Below are 24,398 nucleotides of genomic sequence, written 5' to 3' on the forward strand. Positions count from 1 at the left end.
ATTTAAAAAAATATATTTAGCTACTACTTGTAGTACACTATGGGTTCAAATGTACTATAAGTGATATCTAAATGCATTTTTTAAATACAGAAATAGTATATTAAAAGCACATTTTAGTTCATATTTCATGCTGTCTCAAAATAGCACAGTTGAGTACACTTAATTGTTCTTAAGATGATCTTAAGAAGTACTAAAGAAGAATTTTTAGTATATTAAGTACAAAATTAGTGCACGAAAATAGAGCACTTTTAGTACATTATAGAAGTGTACTTTTTTTCACCTGGGAATTGTCCTTAATAGAACAAAAAAACAACCTAAAACGAGTCAAAGTTTCAATTTAAAATTTCATCCACAAGGGGTCAGCATCACACTCTTCATGTATGATTATATCATGTGACAGGATTAAAACATTTAAAGTAGAGCTCTGTGAGAGAAGCACAGAGGTTTTGAGAGCTCAGCTCTTTCTGCTCTTTTACTGCACAGAACAACAATGTTTAATGGGCTTTGATTTCTCTGTGTCTCACAGCAGCTCATTATGATGGTAAGCTCTTTTTTCTGTTTCAGTACATTTAACAGAACAAGCTTTACTTACATTTAGGTTATTAATTTAAGTTTACGTTCCTGATACTTCATGTTAATGATTTACCCTTTTATATCCACTTAGTGTCTTTGGGACAGGACAGAGCTGAACAGTCTTCAAGAGAAATGACTGCAAGTGAAGGAGATCAAGTTATTTTAAGGTGTAATTATACTACAAGTGATAGAAGTCCTTATCTCTTCTGGTACAAACAGCTACCAAACAAATCTTCAACATTCATTCTAAATAAATATACATTTATTGACGGAATAACTGAGGATGAATTTAAGAAGAGATTTTCTGCAACATTGAACTCCACATCAAGATCAAGTGTGTGTCTGACTCTGCTGTGTATTACTGTGCTCTGAAGCCCACTGAGACTCAAACACACTCAACACTCACACAAAAACATGCAAAATAAATAAAAACTCTCCAACTTTGCCAAAGCAACACTATAAACCAACATATTTCATGAAGTGAGAATCCTATCAGTAATAATAAACAATAAATAATGTGCTTTTTGTGCAGTTCGACTCAAGCAGAGCAGATCTACAGTATTTAAATTGTTTTCATTATTTCCTCAGTTTTAACAGAGTGCAGTTCAATATGATCCAGAATGTGTTTGTGTATTTGGTTTTTAAGCAGCACATATAGGTCTCCATCACACACTCTGATTTCTTTCTTTCAAGGTTCTTGTTCTTGTGTTCAAAACTGTCACTTCCAACCAATCACCTGCATCTGAACCAAAGATGAAGACACTGAAGACACACCTCTTCTGTGAGCTCTGAACTAAAGCATTAGCATCGGAGCACAGAGAACATGAACAGATCTGTAGAAAACATGGAAAAACACCTGTTTCTGATTTTATTTCTGACTTCAGGTACAAAATGATTCACTTTATTCATTCTAGTGATGCAGAAAAACAGTGTAAGAAATGGTTGTGTGCAACTTGACTCAGTAATTTTCTTATTTCTTTGTTTTAGGTGTGATGACTGCAGACAAGATTGGGCCAAATAAAGAAACTAACATTATAAATAAGGAAGACGAGACTGTGACCCTCAGCTGCTTATATGAATCAGGCGGCAGTTATGTTTATCTTTACTGGTACAGACAGTATCCTAATGGAGAGCCTCAGTATTTAATATATAAGGAACGATCATGGAGTGGAAGTGGAAGCCCCTCTGATCGCCGCTTTCAGACGACTACATCTCAATCATCCACTGAACTCAAGATTAATGGTGTGACTCTGTCAGATTCAGCTCTCTATTATTGTGCTCTAAGGAGCCCAGTGATACAAAGTCTATGTGAAGCTGTACAAAAACTCAAATTCATTTTTCACTTTGATCTCAAGCCACATCAAACCCACAATCTATAATTCACACATAATATTATTACACCAGCGGAAACACCTGTGTGTGGTTACAAATGACATTTAGTTCAAGTTATAAAGGGAAATTGAAGGAAAAAGTGAAAACAGAGCAAAATAATATTTTGTGGATTGCTATTAATATGCAAAGCATGCAATAGATGTGGACATACTGTATATCAAACAATAAAACATATTTTAAAATTAAAAAAATAAAAATTACATTTTAAAAACCTGTTAGATGCTGGCAGCATGATTATATGTAACGTATATGTAATATATTTGAGAATAACATTAAGTGTATTAGAAGTATTAGAAGTTTCTTCTAATAATATACCCAAGTACAATAACAATGTCAAGCGCTCTGTCTAGAATTAGTTTAGTTCATCGATTTGAAATAAACAGTCAGTGCTTGAACCAACATATGATAAAACATCAGAGCACTGCAATTTTGTTAAAGTACATCCAGAATCCTTGAGGAGGAGGAGACGTTCAGTATTGAGGAACTGTGGTTCAGTCAGACTCCTCCTGCAGGTCTCTGATATGTGACAGTGTTAGTACAACTTTATCAAACAGAGGCTGAAACAAGAGTCTGCTGTAGATTTCAACAAGTTCATTTTATCTAAAGTATTATTTAATAATTTCTGTGATGGCAAACTGGCAAAGAATTGTAGTCTTCTTCATCACATATTTCTGGGGTAAGTCAGATTCTGTAAGTATTCATGCTGTAATATTCTTCTAATATGAATATGATCCTCATCAGTGATGTTATACATTACAGGATGTGATTCTCTGGACAGAGTTGAACAAAATCAGAGAGTTCAAACTGCTGTTGAAGGTGCAGCTGTAACAATCAACTGTCAATATGAATCCACTGATGTTTCACCAAATCTGTTCTGGTACCAGCAAAAAGTAAATGGATTTCCAGAATATATGCTGGACCGATTTGGTAATAATGACATGCGGTTCAAGGATAGATTTAGCAGCGATCTCGACACAACTACAAAATCATTTCCACTGACAATCCAGGATCTGTGTGTGTCAGACTCTGCTCTGTATTACTGTGCTCTGAGGCCCACAGTCACAGGAAACACAAGAACACTGTACAAAAACCTGACAGCTGAATGCCTTACTAAACAGACTGAAGCACATAACAATAGAAATAATCACATTCCCAAACTGCCAATTCAGACACAGAACAAAAGTCTGATGGAACAAAAAGAAACATTTATAATGAGATATAATAACTTTGTACAAACCCAACATTAAATGTATTATATGTGCTGTAATGAAAGGTGCATTTCACAGTGTAACTGCTAGACGCATTTATAAAGAATAAAACATTAAAATATACAAGGAAAAAAGAAACAGAATGCAAACTTTTTTTGGAGGAAACTACTAAAATTAATCTTGATTCTCAGTTTATAACGCTTTTTAGTAACCATAAGATGGCAATATTCACCACATATTCATATGATCAAGCCTCATTACAGGATCATTAGCTCCTCCTTTTCTATTTACAGAATAACAGATATCTCATTTACAGCTCTTGTTCATTCGCTCGTTCATTTGTATACTTGTCTATACAATAAAAATTAGTCTGTCTGGTTTTTTTCAGTATTTGCAAATATTTTTGAAGAGTTTTTACTCTTCAAATATTTTTGAAGGTTTTGTTTCTATATTAATTGAATTATAAACTCAATTGTAAACTGTCGAACGGCTTCATTTTAACAGAGAGCAGGAAGTTCCTCAGTGACTTTATGACTCAGTTCCTCCTGAGTAACTGCAGAAACTCAGAGCATCAACACAACTGATCTGACTTAGAGAACATGGACAGACACTTGGTTCTGATTTTAATCATGACTTCAGGTAAAATATCATTTGATGTCAGAGCTATGGAAAATAGATAATTAAGTGTAATGTGACTGAAACCCACATGTGTTTTAAAATGTATGCACATTTTTATGTTCATGTTTGCAGGTATAATGGCTGCAGACCAGATTGGGCCAAATAAGGGTGCAGATTTCATCCATACAGAAGGAGAGTCTGTGACACTGAGCTGCTCATATGAGACGAACAGCCAATAAGTTACACTTTACTGGTACAGACAGTATCCTGATAGTGAACCTCAGTATTTAATGTGGAAAGATGCTCGTTCATGGAGTGATACTGGGAGCCCTTCTGATCCTTGCTTTCAGTCGACTACATCTCAAACATCCACTGAACTCATTATTAACAGTGTGACTCTGTCAGATTCAGCTCTCTATTATTGTGCTCTAAGAGTTGGAGCCCAGTGATACAAAGTCTATGTGAAGCTGTACAAAAACTCAAATTCATTTTACTCTTTGAAACTGAACCACATCAAAACCACAATCTGTTATACACAGAATTTTTTTTTTTTTTTTAAAAAGTGGAAACACCTGCATGTGAGTGTAATAAGAAATTTTGTACAGATATACAGTACATGTTAAAAAATAAGTAGCAATAGAAGTGAAACAATTCACAAAGGATAAACAAGTTTGTAAGCAATTTTGACATTCACAGACTACATAATAGATTCAGTCATTTCAGCTAATAGCATCATATTTATCATGTTTTTTTGTTTGTTTGTTTGTTTTTTAAAGATTATTTTTAAATGTTTTTTATTGATTTAATTCTCATTCTTCTCACAACCAGTATGATAGTTCTATTATAACCCACAATGCCATGGATGTGCTCTAATTTTACACTCAGTTTATAGCAATTCGATTTAACTGGATCATTTATTTTTCATTCCAATTAACTTAATTTGTAGAAACAGAACAAAGAAAAAAAGCATAAATAATTAGGTTAAATTAATATAGACTCTGGTTGTACGAAAAGTCTGATCTTGGATTATAAAAGTGACTATGTGGGAAAAAAACCTGAGAATCCTTCTGAGGAAAAAACATTCAGTCAGATTTCAGACATTAGCAATATATACGGAATCAAAGTAAATCAGTAAATGAGATCTCTTTCTGTAACTTTGCAACACTAAACTAAACCACAATGTCAAAATGGCTGATAATAGCTCTATTGCATATTTGGTAAGAGCATTTTTTATTTGCTTTATGTATGTTTGAGTTAAATGTATTTTCCAGACTGCTGAGGACAGGACAGAGTCTCTTCTGGTACAAAAAGTTGCCAAACAAATGACCAAAGTGATCTGCCACACTGAACTCCACATCAGGAACAGTTCCACTGATGATTCAGGATCTGCTGTATTTCTGCGCTCTGAAGCCCACTGTGATCACATGTGCCTCACATTCAGTCAAAAACAGGCAGCTCTACTGCAGACCAGTTCCTGTCATGTGTTATGATGGACAGCACAATAAATATATTGTCAGAGAAGATCTCACTGCTGATGTGCAGACTAAAAATATGATTAAAGTAATAACCTAGTAATATATAGAAACAAATGAATAAATAACAGTAGAATTGTCCATTTTGGGTGAATAGTTTCTTGAAGCAGAAGAGTCTTTTAAAAACAATTCATTCACTTAAAGCGTTGTTAACTTTTTTGGCTGCACAAATCGAATGAAACACATCATCAGAGTAGATAAAGACACAAATGCAGCGCAGCGTTTCACAGGAAGATCTTTAGTGCCAAACATTGAATATCAGAGAGTCGCTGTAAGAAACTACAGAACAGAGCGCTGAGAGCACGAGCAAACTCATATCAGCTTTTAAACATGGAAAAACATCTAAGTTTGATTTTAATGGTAAGCAACCACACTCTTTCCATTACAGTGATATGGATTATTCAAATGTAATGTATATCAGTTTATATTGTATGCATGATCTCATGTTTATAACACATTTCTTTCTGTTCATGTTTGCAGGTGTGATAGCTGAGGACCTGATTTGACCAAATATGGGTTCAAATCTCATCATTAGAGAAGGAGAGTCTGTGACACTGAGCTGCTCAAATGATACAAGCAGCAGTTATGTCAGACTTTATTGGTACAGACAGTTTTCAAATAGAGAACTTCAGTATTTAATGTTTCAGGTCTCGATATCTAAATCAACCAATAACCTCATTAATGATGGTGTGACTCTGTCAGATTCAGCTCTCTATTATTGTGCTGTAAGAGTAGCAGCCCAGTGATATAAAGTCTATGTGAAGCTGTACAAAAACTCAAATTAATTTTTTTTATTTTCACCACTTTGAACATACACCTGCTACCCACAATATTTTATGCAACAACTGTGCATGGTAATGTATGAGATTATTTCTCTGATAATAAAGAAACTAATAGTTGGTTTCAGTGTTGATGAAGACCTGTGGCTTGTTCTGTTTTTAACTGTGACACGTGCCGTTTTATTTCATTTTACTGTTTTTCCTCAACTCATTGCAACCAACATGACTCTTTAGAAAAGTTTCTGTATGGTAAAAGCAATTATTTACTAAACAGGGCAAATTAGCATGAGACTGCAATCCCATAAGAGTGTAGATGGGAGTGAAAAGTGATTTATTGACAACGCACAAACTAAAGAACACAGACGCAGCCAATTCAAGCACAAAATGGGTTAAGACATGTTTTTTCAGCATTAAATAATAGTACAAATGCCAGTAAATTGACAACTGCAAACCTTAGTAAATCATGTTTCATAGTTTATTTAAATACTCTCCCCACTTAAATTTTGCATCTGAAAGTAAAACTCCTACAAATACATATGCAATGAGGTCAGCCGCAAAAATAACTGTTCATGCTTTTTCATCGCTAATTTTTCACTGCCTTTAGTAAATCCTGACAGTAGTTTTCTTTTGTGGTTGTTTTTTCATGTCAAAAGAGGGTTTGCACTGGTGTAAGCTCTTAGTAAATCTGGTCCTGAGGCTTTATATCAAAAAGTGTGTCTGTAAGTCCACTGCTTCAAAATATAAACATAATGTGGTCACGTGTTAGAAATATAGTTTCACCACTGGGGGGCAGCATCACTTAAAGTGTCATCAGCAGTGTGCCATGTGAGGACCTAGAGCTTGAAGACTTGAAATATCAAGAGAAGAGCAGCAGAGAGGAAACAGAGAGCTTCAGTAAAGATACAGAGACACATTCATTGAATATATGTTAAAATAATCTCTTTATCGCAGCAATGCAAAAACTGATTATTATTACTCTTTTCTTCACAACACGGGACTTTGGTAAGAAAGACAATCACACTTCATTATCTGTTTTAGTTACAGTACTCAATATAGTAATAATTATAATATAAATTATAAATAGTTAAATATTTTTTTCAGTGTGCTGGGGACAAGACAGAGTTGAACAGCCTTACAGAGAAATGACTGCAAATGAACAAGATCAAGTTTCTCTCCTGTGCAATTATTCTACCATTTATACAACTGCATATCTCTACTGGTACAAACAACTACCAAACAAATCACCAGCATTTATTCTGAGTAAATTTACAGTTGGTAAAGGAAATACTGAGGATGAATTTAAGAAGAGATTTTCTGCAACATTGGACTCCACATCAAGATCAGTTCCTCTGATGATCCAGGATGTGTGTGTGTCTGACTCTGCTGTGTATTACTGTGCTCTGAAGCCCACAGAGACTCAAACACACTCAACACTCACACAAAAACATGCAAAATAAATAAAAACTCTCCAACTTTGCCAAAGCAACACTAAACCATTAGAAACATATCATAAAATCATATTTCATGAAGTGAGAATCCTATCAGTAATAAACAATAAATAATGTGCTCTTTGTGAAGTTCGACTCAAGCAGAGCAGATCTACAGTATTTAAATTGTTTTCATTATTTCCTCAGTTTTAACAGAGTGCAGTTCAATATGATCCAGAATGTGTTTGTGTATTTGGTTTTTAAGCAGCACATATAGGTCCCCATCACACACTCTCTGATGTCTTTCTTTCAAGGCTCTTGTTCTTGTGTTCAAAACTGTCACTTCCAACCAATCACCTGCATCTGAACCAAAGATGAAGACACTGAAGACACACCTCTTCTGTGAGCTCTGAACTAAAGCATTAGCATCGAAGCACAGAGAACATGAACAGATCTGTAGAAACATGGAAAAACAGCTGTTTCTGATTTTATTTCTGACTTCAGGTACAAAATGATTCATTTTATTCATTCTAGTGATGCAGAAAAACAGTTTAAGAAATGACTGTGTGCAACTTGAGTCAGTCATTTTCTTATTTCTTTGTTTTAGGTGTGATGACTGCAGACAAGATTGGGCCGAATAAAGAAACTAGCATTATAAAGAAGGAAGATGAGTCTGTGACCCTCAGCTGCTCATATGAAACAGACACCGATAATGTCAGACTTTACTGGTACAGACAGTATCCTAATGGAGAGCCTCAGTATTTAATGTGGAAAGAGGCTCGTTCATGGAGTGGTACTGGGAACCCCTCTGATCCTCGCTTTCAGTCGACTACATCACGAACATCCACTGAACTCATTATTAACAGTGTGACTCTGTCAGATTCAGCTCTCTATTATTGTGCTCTAAGAGTTGGAGCCCAGTGATACAAAGTCTATGTGAAGCTGAACAAAAACTCAAATTCATTTTCCCTTTGATCTCAAGCCACATCAAACCCACAATCTATAGTTCACACACTGTAAAAATAAAAGGTGCCTGTAGGAACCTTTTGGGGTTCTTCACTTTGCCACACCGGCGGAACCGTCTGTAGATCCTCTAGGCACCCTTTCAAAAGGGCTGGTTCTCTGAGGAACCACCCAGGTTTCCTGAGGAACCCTTATATGAAGCATTGTGTGGAACCGCTTTGGGTGCCTCCAGGAACCAAATTTCATTTTTTTAAATTATTAATTTATTTTCATGCTGGTACTATGGTTACCCTTAACTTCTATTATAATAAATAAATTGAAAGACTGCAAATGCAAATGCAAAATAAAAACTGTTTATTGCATATAGATGAATTTTATTACATACACTTTAAGGCACTTAAAAAAAGCAATAGGCTTAATATCAATACACATTTAAAAAATAGGGTAATACATAAGCAACATGAATAACCAACCATTTATAAACAATAGGCAATACAAGAATAGACATCTCAACAAAATGCATGGAAACACAAATGTCCCATGTAATAAATCAATGTTTAAAAAATGACATTAAAGTATTATTTAGCCCAAAAATGAAAATTGTGTCATTAATTACTCACCCTTATGTCGTTCCTCACCCGTAAGACCTTCGTTCATCTTCGGAACACAAATTAAGATATTTTTGATGAAATCTGAGTGATTTCTGTCCCTCCATAGACAGCTACGCAACAACCAATTTGACGTTTAAAAAAGTTCATAAAGAGATAGTAAAAATAATCCATATGAATTGAGTGGTTTTGTCCAAATTGTCTGAATAAACTCAGTAACTTTAAAGCTGCGCACACACTTAACGATTGTAAGGCCGATTATGAATGTAAATTGATACTTATGACTGATCGCGCTCAAACGCGTCCAGTCAGAGCCAGTTGCGTTCAGTCTGCGATTACAGTCGGTGTTCAAATTCCATGTGTTAGTATTTAAATCGGCTTCAGTCGCAGGAAACAATCGCTGTATGCTGAGCACAGTCTTAGAATGTTTTAGCTAGTCATTAAATGTGTGCCCGGCTTAAATGGTGAACAGATTTATTTTAAGCTTTTATTCACATGTAAACATTGATCTGCGAAAAAAAACAGAAGCTCAACCGAACCACCTCATTGGTTCTTGCTAAAGCTCAAACGTGCTGTGTAACACAAAAATGAACCTCGTTGGTTCTTGCACGTTAAACAAACATGTTTAAGCTTCCATTTACCACATTTACACGCCAGTAAGACCTTCGTTCATCTTCGAAACACAAATTAAGATATTTTTGATAAAATCCGATGGCTCAGTGAGGACTCCATTGACAGCAAGACATTTAGCACTTTCAATGCCCAGAAAGCTACTAAAGACATATTTAAAACAGTTCATGTGACTACAGTGGTTCAACCTTAATGTTATGAAGTGATGAAAATACTATTTTTGCACCAAAAAAACTAAATAACGAATTTATTCAACAATTTCTAGTGATGGGCGATTTCAAAACACTGCTTCATGAAGCTTCGAAGCTTTACAAATCTTTTTTTTTCAAATCAGTGGTTTGTAGTGCATATAAAATTGCCAAAGTCATGTGATTTCAGTAAACGAGGCTTTATTACGTGATAAGTGTTTTGAAATTTCAATGGTTCACCACTGACTTTGGCAGTTTAATACACGCTCTGAGTCTGAACCACTGATTCAAAACAAAAGATTCATAAAGATTCAAAGCTTCATGAAGCAGTGTTATGAAAATGGCCATCACCAGATATTGTTGAATAAAGTTGTTATTTTGTTTTTTTTGGCACACAAAAAGTATTCTCGTCACTTCATAACATTAAGGTTGAACCACTGTAGTCACATGAACTGTTTTAAATATGTCTTTAGTAGCTTTCAAAAATATCTTCATTTGTGTTCTGAAGATGAACGAAGGTCTTACGGGTGTGGAACGACATGAGGGAGAGTAATTAATAACAGAAATTTCATTTTTGGGTGAACTAACCCTTTAAGGTGCAGTAAAATTTGCTGCTGTTTGGAGAATGAATTCCAGTAATTTCAATAGAAATCCACACAATCATTAATTTCATGTGTGGTCAAAAATTTCACTATGAGTCCAAGTTGGTTACTCAAATTCGCCAGATTTGACCAACAGAAAGCTGACTGAAAGTGACTCCTATACGAGCTCCATCATATAATACGTCACTATATTGCTGAAAATGATAAATGGACCTTTTTGCCTGCATGATTTCACAGAAATGTCACAAATGTGACTGCACCTTTACTCGCGGCAACATAAAATCCAATCAATAATAAAATCTTCACAAGGTACATTTGAGGTAATTAATCAGAAAAGTAAAAAGGTACAGCAGCTTTGTTTTCTGCTGGGCTTCTTTTTCCTCTTTTTTTGGTGGATGATCCAGGCACTTCAATGATTTCCAGGTCTACAGGAGGATTTTTGTTTCAGTATACTAGGCCAAGATCCCTGCAAAGTACAAAATTTACTGTTAGTAACATTATTAAAGTGATAGTTGTAAAATTAAAATAATTTCCTCAGCCTTGTAACATTCCAAACCTGTTTGACTCTGTCTGTGGAACCCAAAAGCAGATCTCAGGCATAATGCAGTCACCGTTCAATTTCAGTGCATGAAACACAAACAGAAAAAAAATTGTGTAAATCATTCATTAATCAATTCAAATCTCATTCAATTCAATGCATCAATCTATGTAAAATGGATAAATATTCTAAGCTACAAAAATGTCCAAGAAAAGATCCTAAAAAGTATCATACGAGTGCACAAATCATGTGTTATGAGTTGTGTTGTAAGTCTTGTGAAGCCACACAATATCTTTCTTTTTTCTTTCTTTGTTTTTATAAAAAAGACTACACTTGAAGATGTAATTTCAAGTTCAAATGTCTTAAATTCAAATGCAAATGATTAAGGCATAAGAAAAAAGGCATCTAGCATCATTGATGCCACACCTGTCATATTATTTATATGAGTAACGTGAATGAGATTTGAGAGCACGAGGGAAGATTTTCAGAGAATAATGGATTAAATTTGTGTCTGTTCATCACAAATAGCTATTGTATGGCTTCTAAAAACTAGGAATATAGTGTATGAATGGTTTTAAGTTAATTTTGAAGTTTCCTATACCCAATCACTTTTGATAAATGGAAAAGAGCAGATTAAAATTAAATTAATATCCCTTAACCTTACTTCTAAAACTCACCACATTACAGCACCTTGTATATCTTGATCTGTGAATATCTCCCAAACTGTCATTGAAATTAGATTTACAGTAGGTAGGTAAAGTTAAAAACACAAGTACACAGTCAAACATAGGCTACAATTTCACACAGAAAATTGTAATTCAATACTTACATGGTTCAGGTACTCTAACATTTCGAGATTATTTCAGAAATGGTTGTTCTGGGAAAACAAAATAACAAAGCTGATTATATCCATGCACAACATTAAAAGATAAAAATGTACTGGCCAGTAAAGAACTTTAAAAGGGTAACGTTACTATTGGAGAGAATCTGTAGTAAATAAACAAAAACTATATTAATCATTTGTGTTATTCTGTATGCCTAATAACAAAAGCCAAATACGACAGGTATCAGCAAACATAGTAATGTTGGCAATTTGAAAACACAATTACGTTGAATGACAAAAAAAAAAAAATCTTAGACAATAAGTTAATGAACTCCGTTTGTAGCGTAAAGTTCATTAGATTCGTTAGCATGGCAGCTAAAACGGCTAAATCATTCTTAACGACATACTAAGGGGTAAACACTGTAAAAAGTGTTTGCACATATAGTGAGTAGACTGCGTGTTTATATTTCGAGTTTACAAACCTTATAACGGATAGCCGAGCAAGCCGCGGATGCGGCGGCAGGCTTTGATGAGGGAGCCGTTACTTTCAAATCCGATGATGATGATGATGATGAGGTGAGCTTTTGTGCGCGCGAGCAGCGCGAGGATCACTGAAGCGATGACAGCAGAGGAATAGCAGCAGTTCCGTGACAGCATAATCATTTTTATCCTCCTCTTGTTTCTTTTTCATATAATAATAATAATAATAATAATAATAATAATTATTATTATTATTATTATTTAAGCTTTAAATTAAATCTATAAAATATACAGAATAAATGTATGCCTATGTAGGCTATAGGCTACTTAATCAAACTTAAGTATAAAATAATAAATAAATAAATAAACAAATAAATAAATAATAATAATAATAATAATACATGTTCAAAGCTGTACATCTTATTGTGGCCTATCAGAACTTTTGGGTTCCTCTAGATGCTGGCTTTTAAAAAAAGAGATCTTCCAGGAACCATGTAAATGTTTACAGATCTTACAAGAACCCTTTTATAGAATTTGAGTTCCTCGAACTTCCCCCAAAGCACTTTGAGGTCTCATAGTAATGAAAAGGTGACTCCAGAACCTCAGAACTGAATACAAAGTGCTTAAAGGATCCTATAAGTACCTGCAAGAACTGTATAGACTGTCAATGGTTCCACCAGTAACCCCACTATAGGAGAAAGAGCTTTGAGGCACTTAAAATACATTTTGAAGTTCCTTGAGTATCCAAAAGGATATTTGAGGCACCTTTAGTTTTTACAGTGGATATAATTACACCAGTGGAAACACCTGTGTGTGGTTACAAATGACATTTAGTTCAAGTTAAAAAGGCAATTGAAAGAAAAATGGAAGGGATCAAAATAACAGAAAAATAAAATACTAGATCATCCCACATGACTTTAGTATATCACAGTTTGAAAAATGTGATTATGAAAATGATCTCCAAAAACGAAGTGGTTAATACACTAAATTCACCAGCAGGGGGAAGCATCCCTTAAATTCTTGTGCAGTTGCTGAAAATAATCAAGAGAAGCTAAAGAGAGATTCACCATAAGGAGAGACTCACATTAGTTGTTTTTCTCTCACTCTCTTCAACTCAGAGCAACAATGACAAAATGGCTGATTATTGCTCTTTTCTTCACAGCACATGATTTAGGTAAGAACAGTCTTTCATCATTTACACTTTATTTATTTGAGTATCTGTAAATGATTGTTAATTCATGTCCATCTCTTCCAGTGTGCTGGGGACAGGACAGTGTTGATCAGCCTTCAAGAGAAGAGACTTCTGCTGAGGGAAATCAAGTGACTTTATTGTGTAATTATACCCTCATGAGCGCTGCAAATGCTTATCTCTTCTGGTACAAACAGCTTCCAAACAGATCACCAACATTCATTCTGAGTGAATTTACAGTTGGTAAAGGAACTACTGAGGATGAATTTAAAGACAGATTTTCTGCAACATTGAACTCCACATCAAGATCAGTTCCTCTGATGATCCAGGATGTGTGTGTGTCTGACTCTGCTGTGTATTACTGTGCTCTGAGGCCCACTGTGACTCAAACACACTCAACACTCACACAAAAACACATTTCTCTGGCATTGATGGCAAATACATAACCATAATGAATCTTTAAGGAGGAGGAGACGTTCAGTATTGAGGAACTGTGGTTCAGTCAGACTCCTCCTGCAGGTCTCTGATATGTGACAGTGTTAGTACAACTTTATCAAAGAGAGGCTGAAACAAGAGTCTGCTGTAGATTTCAACAAGTTCATTTTATCTAAAGTATTATTTAACAATTTCTGTGATGGCAAACTGGCAAAGAATTGTAGTCTTCTTGATCACATATTTCTGGGGTAAGTCAGATTCTGTAAATATTCATGCTGTAATATTCTTCTAATATGAATATGATCCTCATCAGTGATGTTATACATTACAGGATGTGATTCTCTGGACAGAGTTGAACAAAATCAGAGAGTTCAAACTGCTGTTGAAGGTGCAGCTGTAACAATCAACTGTCAATATGAAACAACAGATGTAATGTAAAATCTCTTCTAGTACCAGCAAAAAAAGAAAGGATTTCCAGAATACATATACTGGACCGATTTAGTAGTAATGAAATGCGGTTCAGGGATCGATTTCGCAGTGAACTCAACACAATTTCAAAATCATTTCCATTGATGATCCAGGATGTGTGTGTGTCTGACTCTGCTGTGTATTACTGTGCTCTGAGGACCACTGTGACTCAAACACACTCAACACTCACACAAAAACACTGTGAGCATCTGAGTAGTGTTGTTTAACCCCTGATGTGATTACTTCCACTGTTATAAGGACTCTGCGAACCTACTTATTACTTATTAACTTAAAAAAACACCACAAAAAAAAGAAACGTTATGAAAATGCTTTGCCTATTGCTACTTATATAATATATTCCTTCCTTTATGAAAACCTCTTAAAACAACATAAATGTAAATTACTTTTTAAAACTTTTCTTTAATTCATATTTAGATGTACTTTCAAGTCAGAAGTGACTGTATTGAACCTTTAAACAAAACAAAAATCAAGAAGCTGTTGTTTTTTAGGTGATAATGTGATCTATAGCAACATCAGCTGTTTATTTTATTTTTATTTTATTTTAAAATGGTTTTGTAATTTGTTGCAATGGAAGTTGGGACACAGAAGTTAATTTTTTTTTTGCATTCACAGGATGCTTTGGGAAAGACACTGTTAATCAGTCAAACGAGACAAAAACTGCCATTGAAGGACATCAGGTTACCCTGAGCTGTGAATATGAAACACTTCAGTCTGCTCCATATCTTTTCTGGTACATTCAATGCTTTAATGGCCTTCCTGAATATATACTGATGAAATACAAGTTTGGATCAAGTAGCAGTTCTGAATTTGAAGAGAGATTTAATGCCAGTTTGGACTCAAATTCATTTCCTCTGACAATCAAGAACCTGCGTGTGTCTGACTCTGCTGTGTATTACTGTGCTCTGAACCCCACTGTGACTCAAACACACTCAACACTCACACAATAACTACTCTCTGACGTTGAGAAAAATGCATAACTATAATGAATCAAATAATAATAAAATAATATAGTAGTTGAGAATAAAACATAAAATATACAATCATTTAATGGTAAAAGTCTCTTAATTTTTTTTTAATGATTCTTCTAATAATATCCCCAAGTACAATAATGTCAAATGATCTTCTAGCATTAGTTTAGTTCATCAAATAAAAAAGGGGTCAGTGCTTGTATCAATGTATTTGAAGAAACTGATAAAACAAACATCAAAACATTGAAGTACATCCAGAATCCTTAAGGAGGAGGAGACGTTCAGTATTGAGGAACTGTGGTTCAGTCAGACTCCTCCTCAGAGCTCCTCCCACTGCAGTCATTTATCTATTCAGTGTTTTTTATCATTTATCACATTTAGTTTAGTGCACATGTATAAACCTTAAAGAAAGATACACAGCTAACCTTAAACCATTATCAACACCTGTTTAAACTGAGGTATCAACATGGACAGATATCTACTAGTGATTGCCATTACAGTTTCAGGTGGATTTAATTTACACTTTTAAAATCTCCTGGTGTTTTTGGCAAGAGAAACTGTCTGATGATTTAATGCTCTATTGTGATTTCTCAAATTGTATTGCAGGTGCATTTGCTGATAGCATTGGACCAAATGACAAGGGCACTAATATGATCATTAGAGAAGGAGAGTCTGTGACACTGAGATGCTCATATGATGCTAGCAGCAGTTATGTCTATCTTTACTGGTACAGACAGTATCCAAACAGAGAACCAGAATATTTACTGTGGCAAGGTGCTCGAGCATATGGAGGAGAGCATAAAACAGACCAGCGGTTTCAGCCAACTTCATCCCAATCATCCACTGAACTCACTATTAACAGTGTGACTCTGTCAGATTCAGCTCTCTATTATTGTGCTCTGAGAGTTGGAGCCCAGTGATACAAAGTGCCTGAGAGGCTTTACAAAAACTTTAAAAGCCAGTTATCACGTTTATCACACCACATTTATATTTCTAAACCACTGTGACTGTATGTGGTAACACCTGTTGAACAATTCTGAAGTAATGAAGAGAGAGGAGAAGAGAGGATATGACATCACACTAGAAGAACATGTTGTATGGGATGTTTATCCACCTTATTTTGCAAGTAAGTTATTTTCTGTGAATGTGTGTGAACATCCGATTTATTAGCCACTATAAATCACTGGAAGAATAACAAAAATGCTTTAAATGGTAAAATAATTTACTCTACAAACCAGTGTGTTTATGATTATGATAATAAATAGAAATAAAAATATAAACAACAGTGCGATATCAAGCAGCATAACAGACAGTGTTTGTACAGCTAAAAACTGTAAAATAACTATTAAAAATAAAATAGCAGTCTCAGTGCTGTGTTATGTAATGTGAAGAAACATCAGAAAAAATAAATGAAACTTCTATTTGTAATTCCATAAAGAAACCAGGAGAGGGAGAAATGCAGTCTATACTGATACTGATCACAGTGTGTGGAGCTCCTCCCTTCCTCATGTAATAATGTGTTCGAATCGCTCTCTTTTCTCAGTTACTCTGCTTTTGCTGATTGATTCGTCTGTTCTTTGGGCATCACTCTATCATCTTGAAGAACAAACAATGAAATTATGGATGATGAAGACATTAATACTACTTCTATCAGTTATACCAGGTATGTGAATGAAATATGTTAATATTTGAATGTTTGGCTGTATTTATGATGATGATGATTATTGTCACAAAATTATTCTTGTGTTTTACCAGGATGTCAATCAGAAGACTCAGTTGATCAGCCACTTAAACATGTTACTGAATTTGAGGGAGAATTGGTCACATTGGACTGCAAATATACTACAAGCTCAACATCACAAGAGCTCTTCTGGTACATACAGAGAACAAATGAATCTCCTAAACTTGTGTTACAAAGGAATTCATATGGAGGAGGAGTGAATGGAACGGAGTACCAGGAGAGATTTCACTCTGAAGTGAAACCATCAAAATCCGTCCCCTTGACGATCCAGAGACTGTGTGTGTCTGACTCTGCTGTGTACTACTGCGCTCTGAGGCCCACAGTGTCACAGGACGTCTCTCTCTCACACAAAAACAAAAGAAACAAACCTACAGTATACAGGGGAAACAATAACACTGAAACGATTTAATTAATTAAAAATGAGCTGCATCGCTATTTCACCAAAAACCAATCTGATATAAAAAATAAAATAAAATAAAATGTCATGTTGGGTTTATAATTTGATTTGTGACAATGTTTATGAATGATGGAACTAGTTTCATTGAATCAGCAGATTCTCGAGTTTAATGTGATTTAAAAAAAAAAAAAAAAAAAAAATCAGATTTTTGAATTAAGCACATATTTTGTATAATATAATATTAGCAGTTTTAATTTATATTTTACTTTTCTTTTCTTTTTTGATTTCTATTCTCTTTCTCCATCTATTTGTGTGTATATACTGTATATATATATATATATATATATATATATAAAAACCTTGCTACGAGAACTTTACTGATGAAACTGTGACTTGACACGGCACTTACATACTGTTGTCCTCATGTTGATTTGACTGCTTCTACTATTCTCATTTGTAAGTCGCTTTGGAGAAAAACATATGCTAAATGACTAAATGTTAATGTAATGTATTTGATTAATGTACAATAAATTAATGCACAAAATGTACCATACATTTATTCGTAGTGTCACAACTCCCCTACAGTAGTACATTTCATCAGCTACAGTATAGTGAGTGTGTGTGTGTGTGTGTGTGTGTGTGTGTGTGTGTGTGTGTGTGTGTGACCTGATGTCACTAGCCACACCCATATTATTAATAAACAAGAGACCACCTTTCCAAGTAATTCAGCAAGTAAAGCTCAAAACATAAATCTGAACAGATCTGATCAAAAGCGTGAACATGGAGAAACATCTACTACTGATTGTCATAACAGCATCAGGTGAATACTCTCTTAACAAGTCATATGCATTGGTTCAAAATTTAAAGCTGTGTTTAAGCAATGGTAAACACTTCAAACTATGAAATTACAAATATTGACTTTATGACATTGACTGTTTTGTCGTCTAAATTTATATTCAGGTGTATTTCCTAACAGCATTGGACCAAAAGACAAGGACACAATAATCAGTAAAGAAGGAGAGTCTGTGACTCTGAGCTGCTCATACAGTACAATTGCCAGTGACATCTTGCTTTACTGGTTCAGACAGTATCCAAACACAGAACCTCAGTATTTACTGCTCAAAGGTGCTCGATTGTGGAACCGTGAGGAGAACATACCAGACCGACGGTTTAATTCGACTACATCCCAGTCATCCACTGAACTCACTATTGATAAAGCAGCTCTGTCAGATTCAGCTCTCTATTATTGTGCTCTAAGAATTGTACCCCAGTGATACAAAATGCCTGAGAGGCTTTACAAAAACTCACACACAGAAATGTTGGTTTGAAAGTCAGTAATCAAATGTAAATCAAACCACTTTTGAAAACCACAGAGACTTAAATAACAGAAAGTGGCGACACCTGCTGAACAAACAGAACTGAAGTCATTGTTATCCTGTGGTTATGTTATGCAGAGCAAAGATTTGAATACATATAATACTTTAATATTTAGATTCTTCATAAGATGATGGCAAGGGTTGCATTCATACTTGACCTCTCTTATACATACTCAACTGGAGTGCAATATAAACTTTGTATTTAAATAATCTCCTACTTTGCTATTAAAGATAACAGATTACTAAAATGTAAAGAAAATAATGGCAAAAGATGAAGAGAGCCGTGTGAGATCCATCAGAGATATTCAGAAGAAATATTGACAAAAACAGCAACTCAAACAGAATATAGTAATAGAGAACATATTTTAAAAGTTTTTATTTACATTCTGAAAAGCCTGAATAAATTTGAAATAATGAACCGATATCTGAAAAACATGAATTTGAATTTGAATAGATTTTTTCAGATGTAGCATTCAATCTATCAAATACAACAGAGACAATTTTAGAATTTGTTTCATTTGCAGGTCACATACAGTACTCTACTGTTCAAACGTTTGGGGTCAGTAAGATTTTTTAAAAACAAATTATTCAGCAAGGATGCATCAAATTGTAAAAATGGTTTAGCCTGCCTGTGATTCAGATTATGTTGTCACTGTTTCTTTACAGTATGAATTTTTGAAAGTTAATAAGTCATATTGAAAGTTAGTCATATGAACTTTATGAACATGTGAACTTGCAATCAATACATTTTGATCACAAGTAAAATTGTATTGCTACATAAACAACAGTGCAATAGATTGTGAGATGATTTTTGCTGGAAACAATAATGTGTTTCATAATTTTGTCACCAAAATATGATCAAAGTTTATTTTAACTTATTATTACAAAATCCACTATGTGCCCAATAATTATTTATTACCACTTAGAAATCACCTGTATTTTAACACTGATCAACAGATACATTTGTTTGAAATAATAGTAGCAGTAATGAGCCAGACCCAAAAAAACCTTCATTCAACATAAAGCTGCTCTTTTGTCTTGAAGTATCAGAAGAGGAGGAACTCCAGATCTGACATGATCTAATCGAGTCTGAAAGAGACTGTGGATGAAACGATTCAGTCTGACTCTTCTCAGAGTGAACACTTGAACAATGAATCTTCATTCACTTATTCTGCTCTGTGTCTCAACCGGTATGCATATTTATTTGATTGATTATTTTTTGTTATATTAAAATAAAATAAATAAAATAAAAAGCACTAAAAAGCTACAAATGTACCTCTTTTTTTTCAGTTGCTGTATTTGGAAATGTCATCAAACCAGACGAAACAAATGTAGTTGCTGAGGAGGGTTCAAGTGTTACATTATCCTGTAGTTATTCCTCTACAACTACAGAAACTCTCTTCTGGTACCGTCAGTATGGAAGATCAAAACCTGAATTTCTTGTTTCCACCTACAGTACTGCAACAGATCCTGAAGAATCTAAAGTAGATCCAAGATTCTCTGTTAAAGTAACAAAAAAGGAACAAATCCACATGGATCTGATCATCTCCTCTGCTGCAGTATCAGACTCTGCTCTGTATTACTGTGCTCTGAAGCCCACAGTCACAGGAAACACAAGAACACTGTACAAAAACCTGCTAGACGAGAGAGAGATGAGAGAATATTTCTTGAGAAAGAAACTAGTATACAAATAATTACATAATCTAATGCAAAAATGATAAAACATAAAACAAAGCAATTTTCTAAAAATGAGTCATATTTTTAAAAATTTGTTAGACAATGAGATGGCGCTGTTTCAGTTGTGCAATACTTGCAGTTAACCACAAGAGGGCAGTAGTTACTCAATATTACAGCAGCTGTTCATATCAAATGTTTACATTTTATATCAGATTTTACATTAAATATTCTTAAACCTTCACAGAGTGCAGATCAGAGGACACAGTTGATCAGACAAACATGTGACTGATATTATGTTCCATGTAATTCCTTTTATGCATAAATAGTCTCTTAAATAATTATATCATTTTCATCATTATTATTTTAGTGTGGGAAAATATTACAAATGCAGGCATACAATTAATTTTCTTTTAACCAAACCATTATCCACCACAACAAAGATAGAAATAAACTCTTTGAGCCGAATGAGAGGGAGGAGTCAAAGAAACCTCGTCAAGCAGACACTAGTGTAGATCAAGTGCTCTTGCTCAGTACAGTATTTACAGTCATTGTATCACAGACTAGATCAGGGTGAGAATAAGATCTGGATTTAGACGAGACTTCATTAAAATCAGGAAAGATGACACACTGGATTAAAAAAACTATCATTGTTCTCATATATGTCTGGGGTAAGTATATTTGTGAGTAATTCTTTTTATTCTGAATGTTAATGATATTTCTTTGCTGATGTTGTTTATGATTTGCTTTTACAGGAATAGAGTCGCAGGACAATGTTGAGCAGAAAACAAGAGTTCAGACTGCTTCTGAAAGTGGAGCTGTAATAATCAACTGTACATATCAAACCCAGCTCTCCCCGACTCTCTTTTGGTACCAGCAAAAAGTAAACGGAGTTCCTAAATATATGCTGAACAGAGTTGGTCAAACTGGAGATGAAGACAAAGAGTTCAAAGACAGATTTAATGCACATATCAACACATCTTCAAAATCATTTCCTCTGTTGATCAAGGACCTGCGTGTGTCTGACTCTGCTGTGTATTACTGTGCTCTGAACCCCACTGTGACTCAAACACACTCAACATTCACACAAAAACCTTCATATATAAATATATTGGCATCATGCAGTAGCTGTAGGGAGCCAGTAGAGGGAGATCAGTATCATTTGTTGATATGTGGGTGCTGAGATCTCACTCTCTGTCAGAAACTTGTTATAAAATCCACACAAACTTCCTCTGACTCATTAAGATCTAGAAGGTATAAATAAATGCATGTGTCCCACTTGAAGACTTTTAGTTATTCATCAGAATCTGTAAACAGCGTTCATGAGTTAATTTGCCCATCTAGAAATAAAGGTAAAGAGTTATACGACTGCCGGCTGGTGTGATGATTGACATCTTACATTGACTAAAACTTACATTTAGACCCTCATTAGACACATGTGGTGTAATAATGTCTGACGGAGAGTGAACACTTGTACAGTATTTCTCTTCTGTGTCTCAGCAGGTATTTGTTTGTTTTTTTGTTTTGTCAACAAAAATCTAAATCTCACAGATGTGTACTTTTTATTTTTCAGCTGCTGTCTGAATGATTGTATGAGTGAATGATTGTAATTATAAGTGTTCTTTAAGCTGCTTTATGGCTAACGTTTCACATCATGTGACTTTATTTCGATTGTGTAACACTTGTCAGAAACCAAAAGAGGGCGATATCTCAATATTACACTTAACAGAGAAGTTTCTTTTAGGTTTTCACAAACTCCTCCTCAGAGTCTTTATGATATTTATGAAAGCAAAACTCTCATTGACAGATTTATTTTGACTTCAGTGTGAATTTAAAACAGATCATGAGGTGGATCAGGAATATATTTCTATTTGCACTCTTCAGTCTTGGTATGCATTTCTTCTCATTTTTAAGAATTTAAATCATTTTTGAATATTTGTATAGATTGTTTGTTGATGTGTTGATTTTATGAGTCAAAAAATCAAATCTACATAAAATATTCTTAAATCTTCACAGAGTGCAGATCAGAAGAGAAAGTTGATCAGCCAGACAAACATGTGACTGAAGCTGAAGGAAGATCAGTGACATTAGATTGTTCATATACAACAGCTTCAGCAGGGCCAAACCTCTTCTGGTACATCCAGAGAGCGAATGACTTTCCTAAATACATCCTGAGAAGAGACAAGTTTGGAACTGGAGAAAATGGCACTGAGTTCCAGGAGAGATTTCACTCTGAACTTTCATCAAATTCAGTTCCTCTGAAGATCAAGGATCTGCGTGTGTCTGACTCTGCTGTGTATTACTGTGCTCTGAAGCCCACTGTGACAAAACTGAAGTCAAACCACATACAAAAACACAAGCATAAACATAATGTGACTGTGACGAAAGCATTTTTGACATTTAAAAACTGTAATAAAATCATCATGAACTACAATGAACAACATTATGATCATGCAGTCATTATTACATTAATTACATGATTTATTTTAATTGAATAATTTCAGTATCATTTTAATCATCCAATAGTGTTTTCTTTATTAAAAGGCTGTGCACAGTAAAACTGATCTTGAACATGAACAACTGTACAGCATATTATTTATTATTCTTAACACTGATGGACAGATAATTTGTTTCAAATGATGGTACGCTGTTGTGAGCCGAGTCCAAAATAAAGTTCAAAATGTGATGAAGAAGGTCACACCCCCTGAAATGCAATAAATCATTAAAATAGCTTTGTAACCATTCATATACTTAAATAAGGATCACAGATCAATTCAGCCTTACTTGTTTTTGGCACAATCGTATAGTCATAATAGCAGTTCATGTGATTGAATCTTTCTTGTCTTCTTGAAATTCATTGTCAGATGTTCTCAGAGAGGAGGGACTCAGAGTTCACAGATCTGACATGATCTAATCGAGTCTGAAAGAGACTGTGGATGAAACGATTCAGTCTGACTCCTCTCAGAGTGACCACTTGAACAATGAATCTTCATTCAGTCATTCTGCTCTGTGTCTCATCTGGTATGTTATTCGGTTAATTATATTATTTCTGTTAAAATTTTGATTTATTAAAAACATCTCACTAAAACTGTACAAATGTATCTTTTCTATTTCAGCTGCTGTATTTGGAAATGTCATAAAACCAAACAAAACAGATGTTTTTGCTGAGGAGGGTTCAAGTGTTACATTATCCTGTAGTTCCCTTTCGTGGGAACTATCGACGCTACGTCAGTGACGTGATGGGAATCCTCTGTATTTTTGTGTTCGTGAAGCACTATTGTATCCAACCAATGAGAGAACGTGACGTCAGAGGCGGGCGACGTCGCGGACCGGAACCTATAAAGCATGCCCAGAAACAAAGAACGCTAGCTTCTGTTGTCTTCAGTAAGCGCTATTTGTATCTTGTCTGTCTTATTTACTGTTGTCTGTCTACCATCTCGCCAGAAAGTGATCTCTTCGTCTGAGGACAAGAGTTTCTAACAAGTGAAATAAGACACATAAAAGACATATAGAAAGAAAATGACGGAGAAAAGCCAGCGTTTCACTAAGTGTGCACCTCCTTGCCCGCGATTCATCGTGGAGGGAGATACACACGAGATGTGTGTGAAATGCCTGGGAGTTGAGCACGCACAGGCAGCTCTTGAGGGGGCTGTCTGTGTGCACTGTGAGCGGCTCACTCTCAGGACGCTGCGCTCACGCCGGGCGCTCTTTGAGGAGGGCGCCGCGGCGAGTGTTCCCCGCGGGTCTGGTCCCGCTGCTGCCGAGGCA

At 34.9% G+C, this 24,398-nt stretch overlaps 7 gene segments (V, D, J or C); all 7 read left to right on the forward strand.

Moving 5' to 3' along the window:
• The first annotated feature begins 262 nt into the window (after nucleotides 1-262).
• Nucleotides 263-2,106, forward strand: LOC125251393. The segment is given in 2 exon segments: nucleotides 263-1,457; nucleotides 1,561-2,106. Coding segments are annotated over 2 exon segments (453 nt in total).
• Nucleotides 2,107-7,837: 5,731 nt separating this feature from the next.
• On the forward strand, nucleotides 7,838-8,520 carry LOC125249968. The segment is given in 2 exon segments: nucleotides 7,838-8,033; nucleotides 8,137-8,520. Coding segments are annotated over 2 exon segments (357 nt in total).
• A 7,388-nt stretch (nucleotides 8,521-15,908) lies between these two features.
• Nucleotides 15,909-16,362, forward strand: LOC125251942. The segment is given in 2 exon segments: nucleotides 15,909-15,948; nucleotides 16,049-16,362. Coding segments are annotated over 2 exon segments (354 nt in total).
• Nucleotides 16,363-16,968: 606 nt separating this feature from the next.
• Nucleotides 16,969-17,675, forward strand: LOC125251693. The segment is given in 2 exon segments: nucleotides 16,969-17,105; nucleotides 17,198-17,675. Coding segments are annotated over 2 exon segments (447 nt in total).
• Nucleotides 17,676-18,360: 685 nt separating this feature from the next.
• On the forward strand, nucleotides 18,361-18,854 carry LOC125251943. The segment is given in 2 exon segments: nucleotides 18,361-18,400; nucleotides 18,541-18,854. Coding segments are annotated over 2 exon segments (354 nt in total).
• Nucleotides 18,855-21,060: 2,206 nt separating this feature from the next.
• On the forward strand, nucleotides 21,061-21,903 carry LOC125251634. The segment is given in 2 exon segments: nucleotides 21,061-21,301; nucleotides 21,386-21,903. Coding segments are annotated over 2 exon segments (477 nt in total).
• Nucleotides 21,904-22,353: 450 nt separating this feature from the next.
• LOC125251944 lies at nucleotides 22,354-23,539 on the forward strand. The segment is given in 3 exon segments: nucleotides 22,354-22,519; nucleotides 22,647-23,008; nucleotides 23,495-23,539. Coding segments are annotated over 3 exon segments (453 nt in total).
• Nucleotides 23,540-24,398: the final 859 nt, after the last annotated feature.

Source organism: Megalobrama amblycephala, linkage group LG17 (assembly GCF_018812025.1).
Source record: "Megalobrama amblycephala isolate DHTTF-2021 linkage group LG17, ASM1881202v1, whole genome shotgun sequence".
Lineage (NCBI taxonomy): Eukaryota > Metazoa > Chordata > Actinopteri > Cypriniformes > Xenocyprididae > Megalobrama > Megalobrama amblycephala.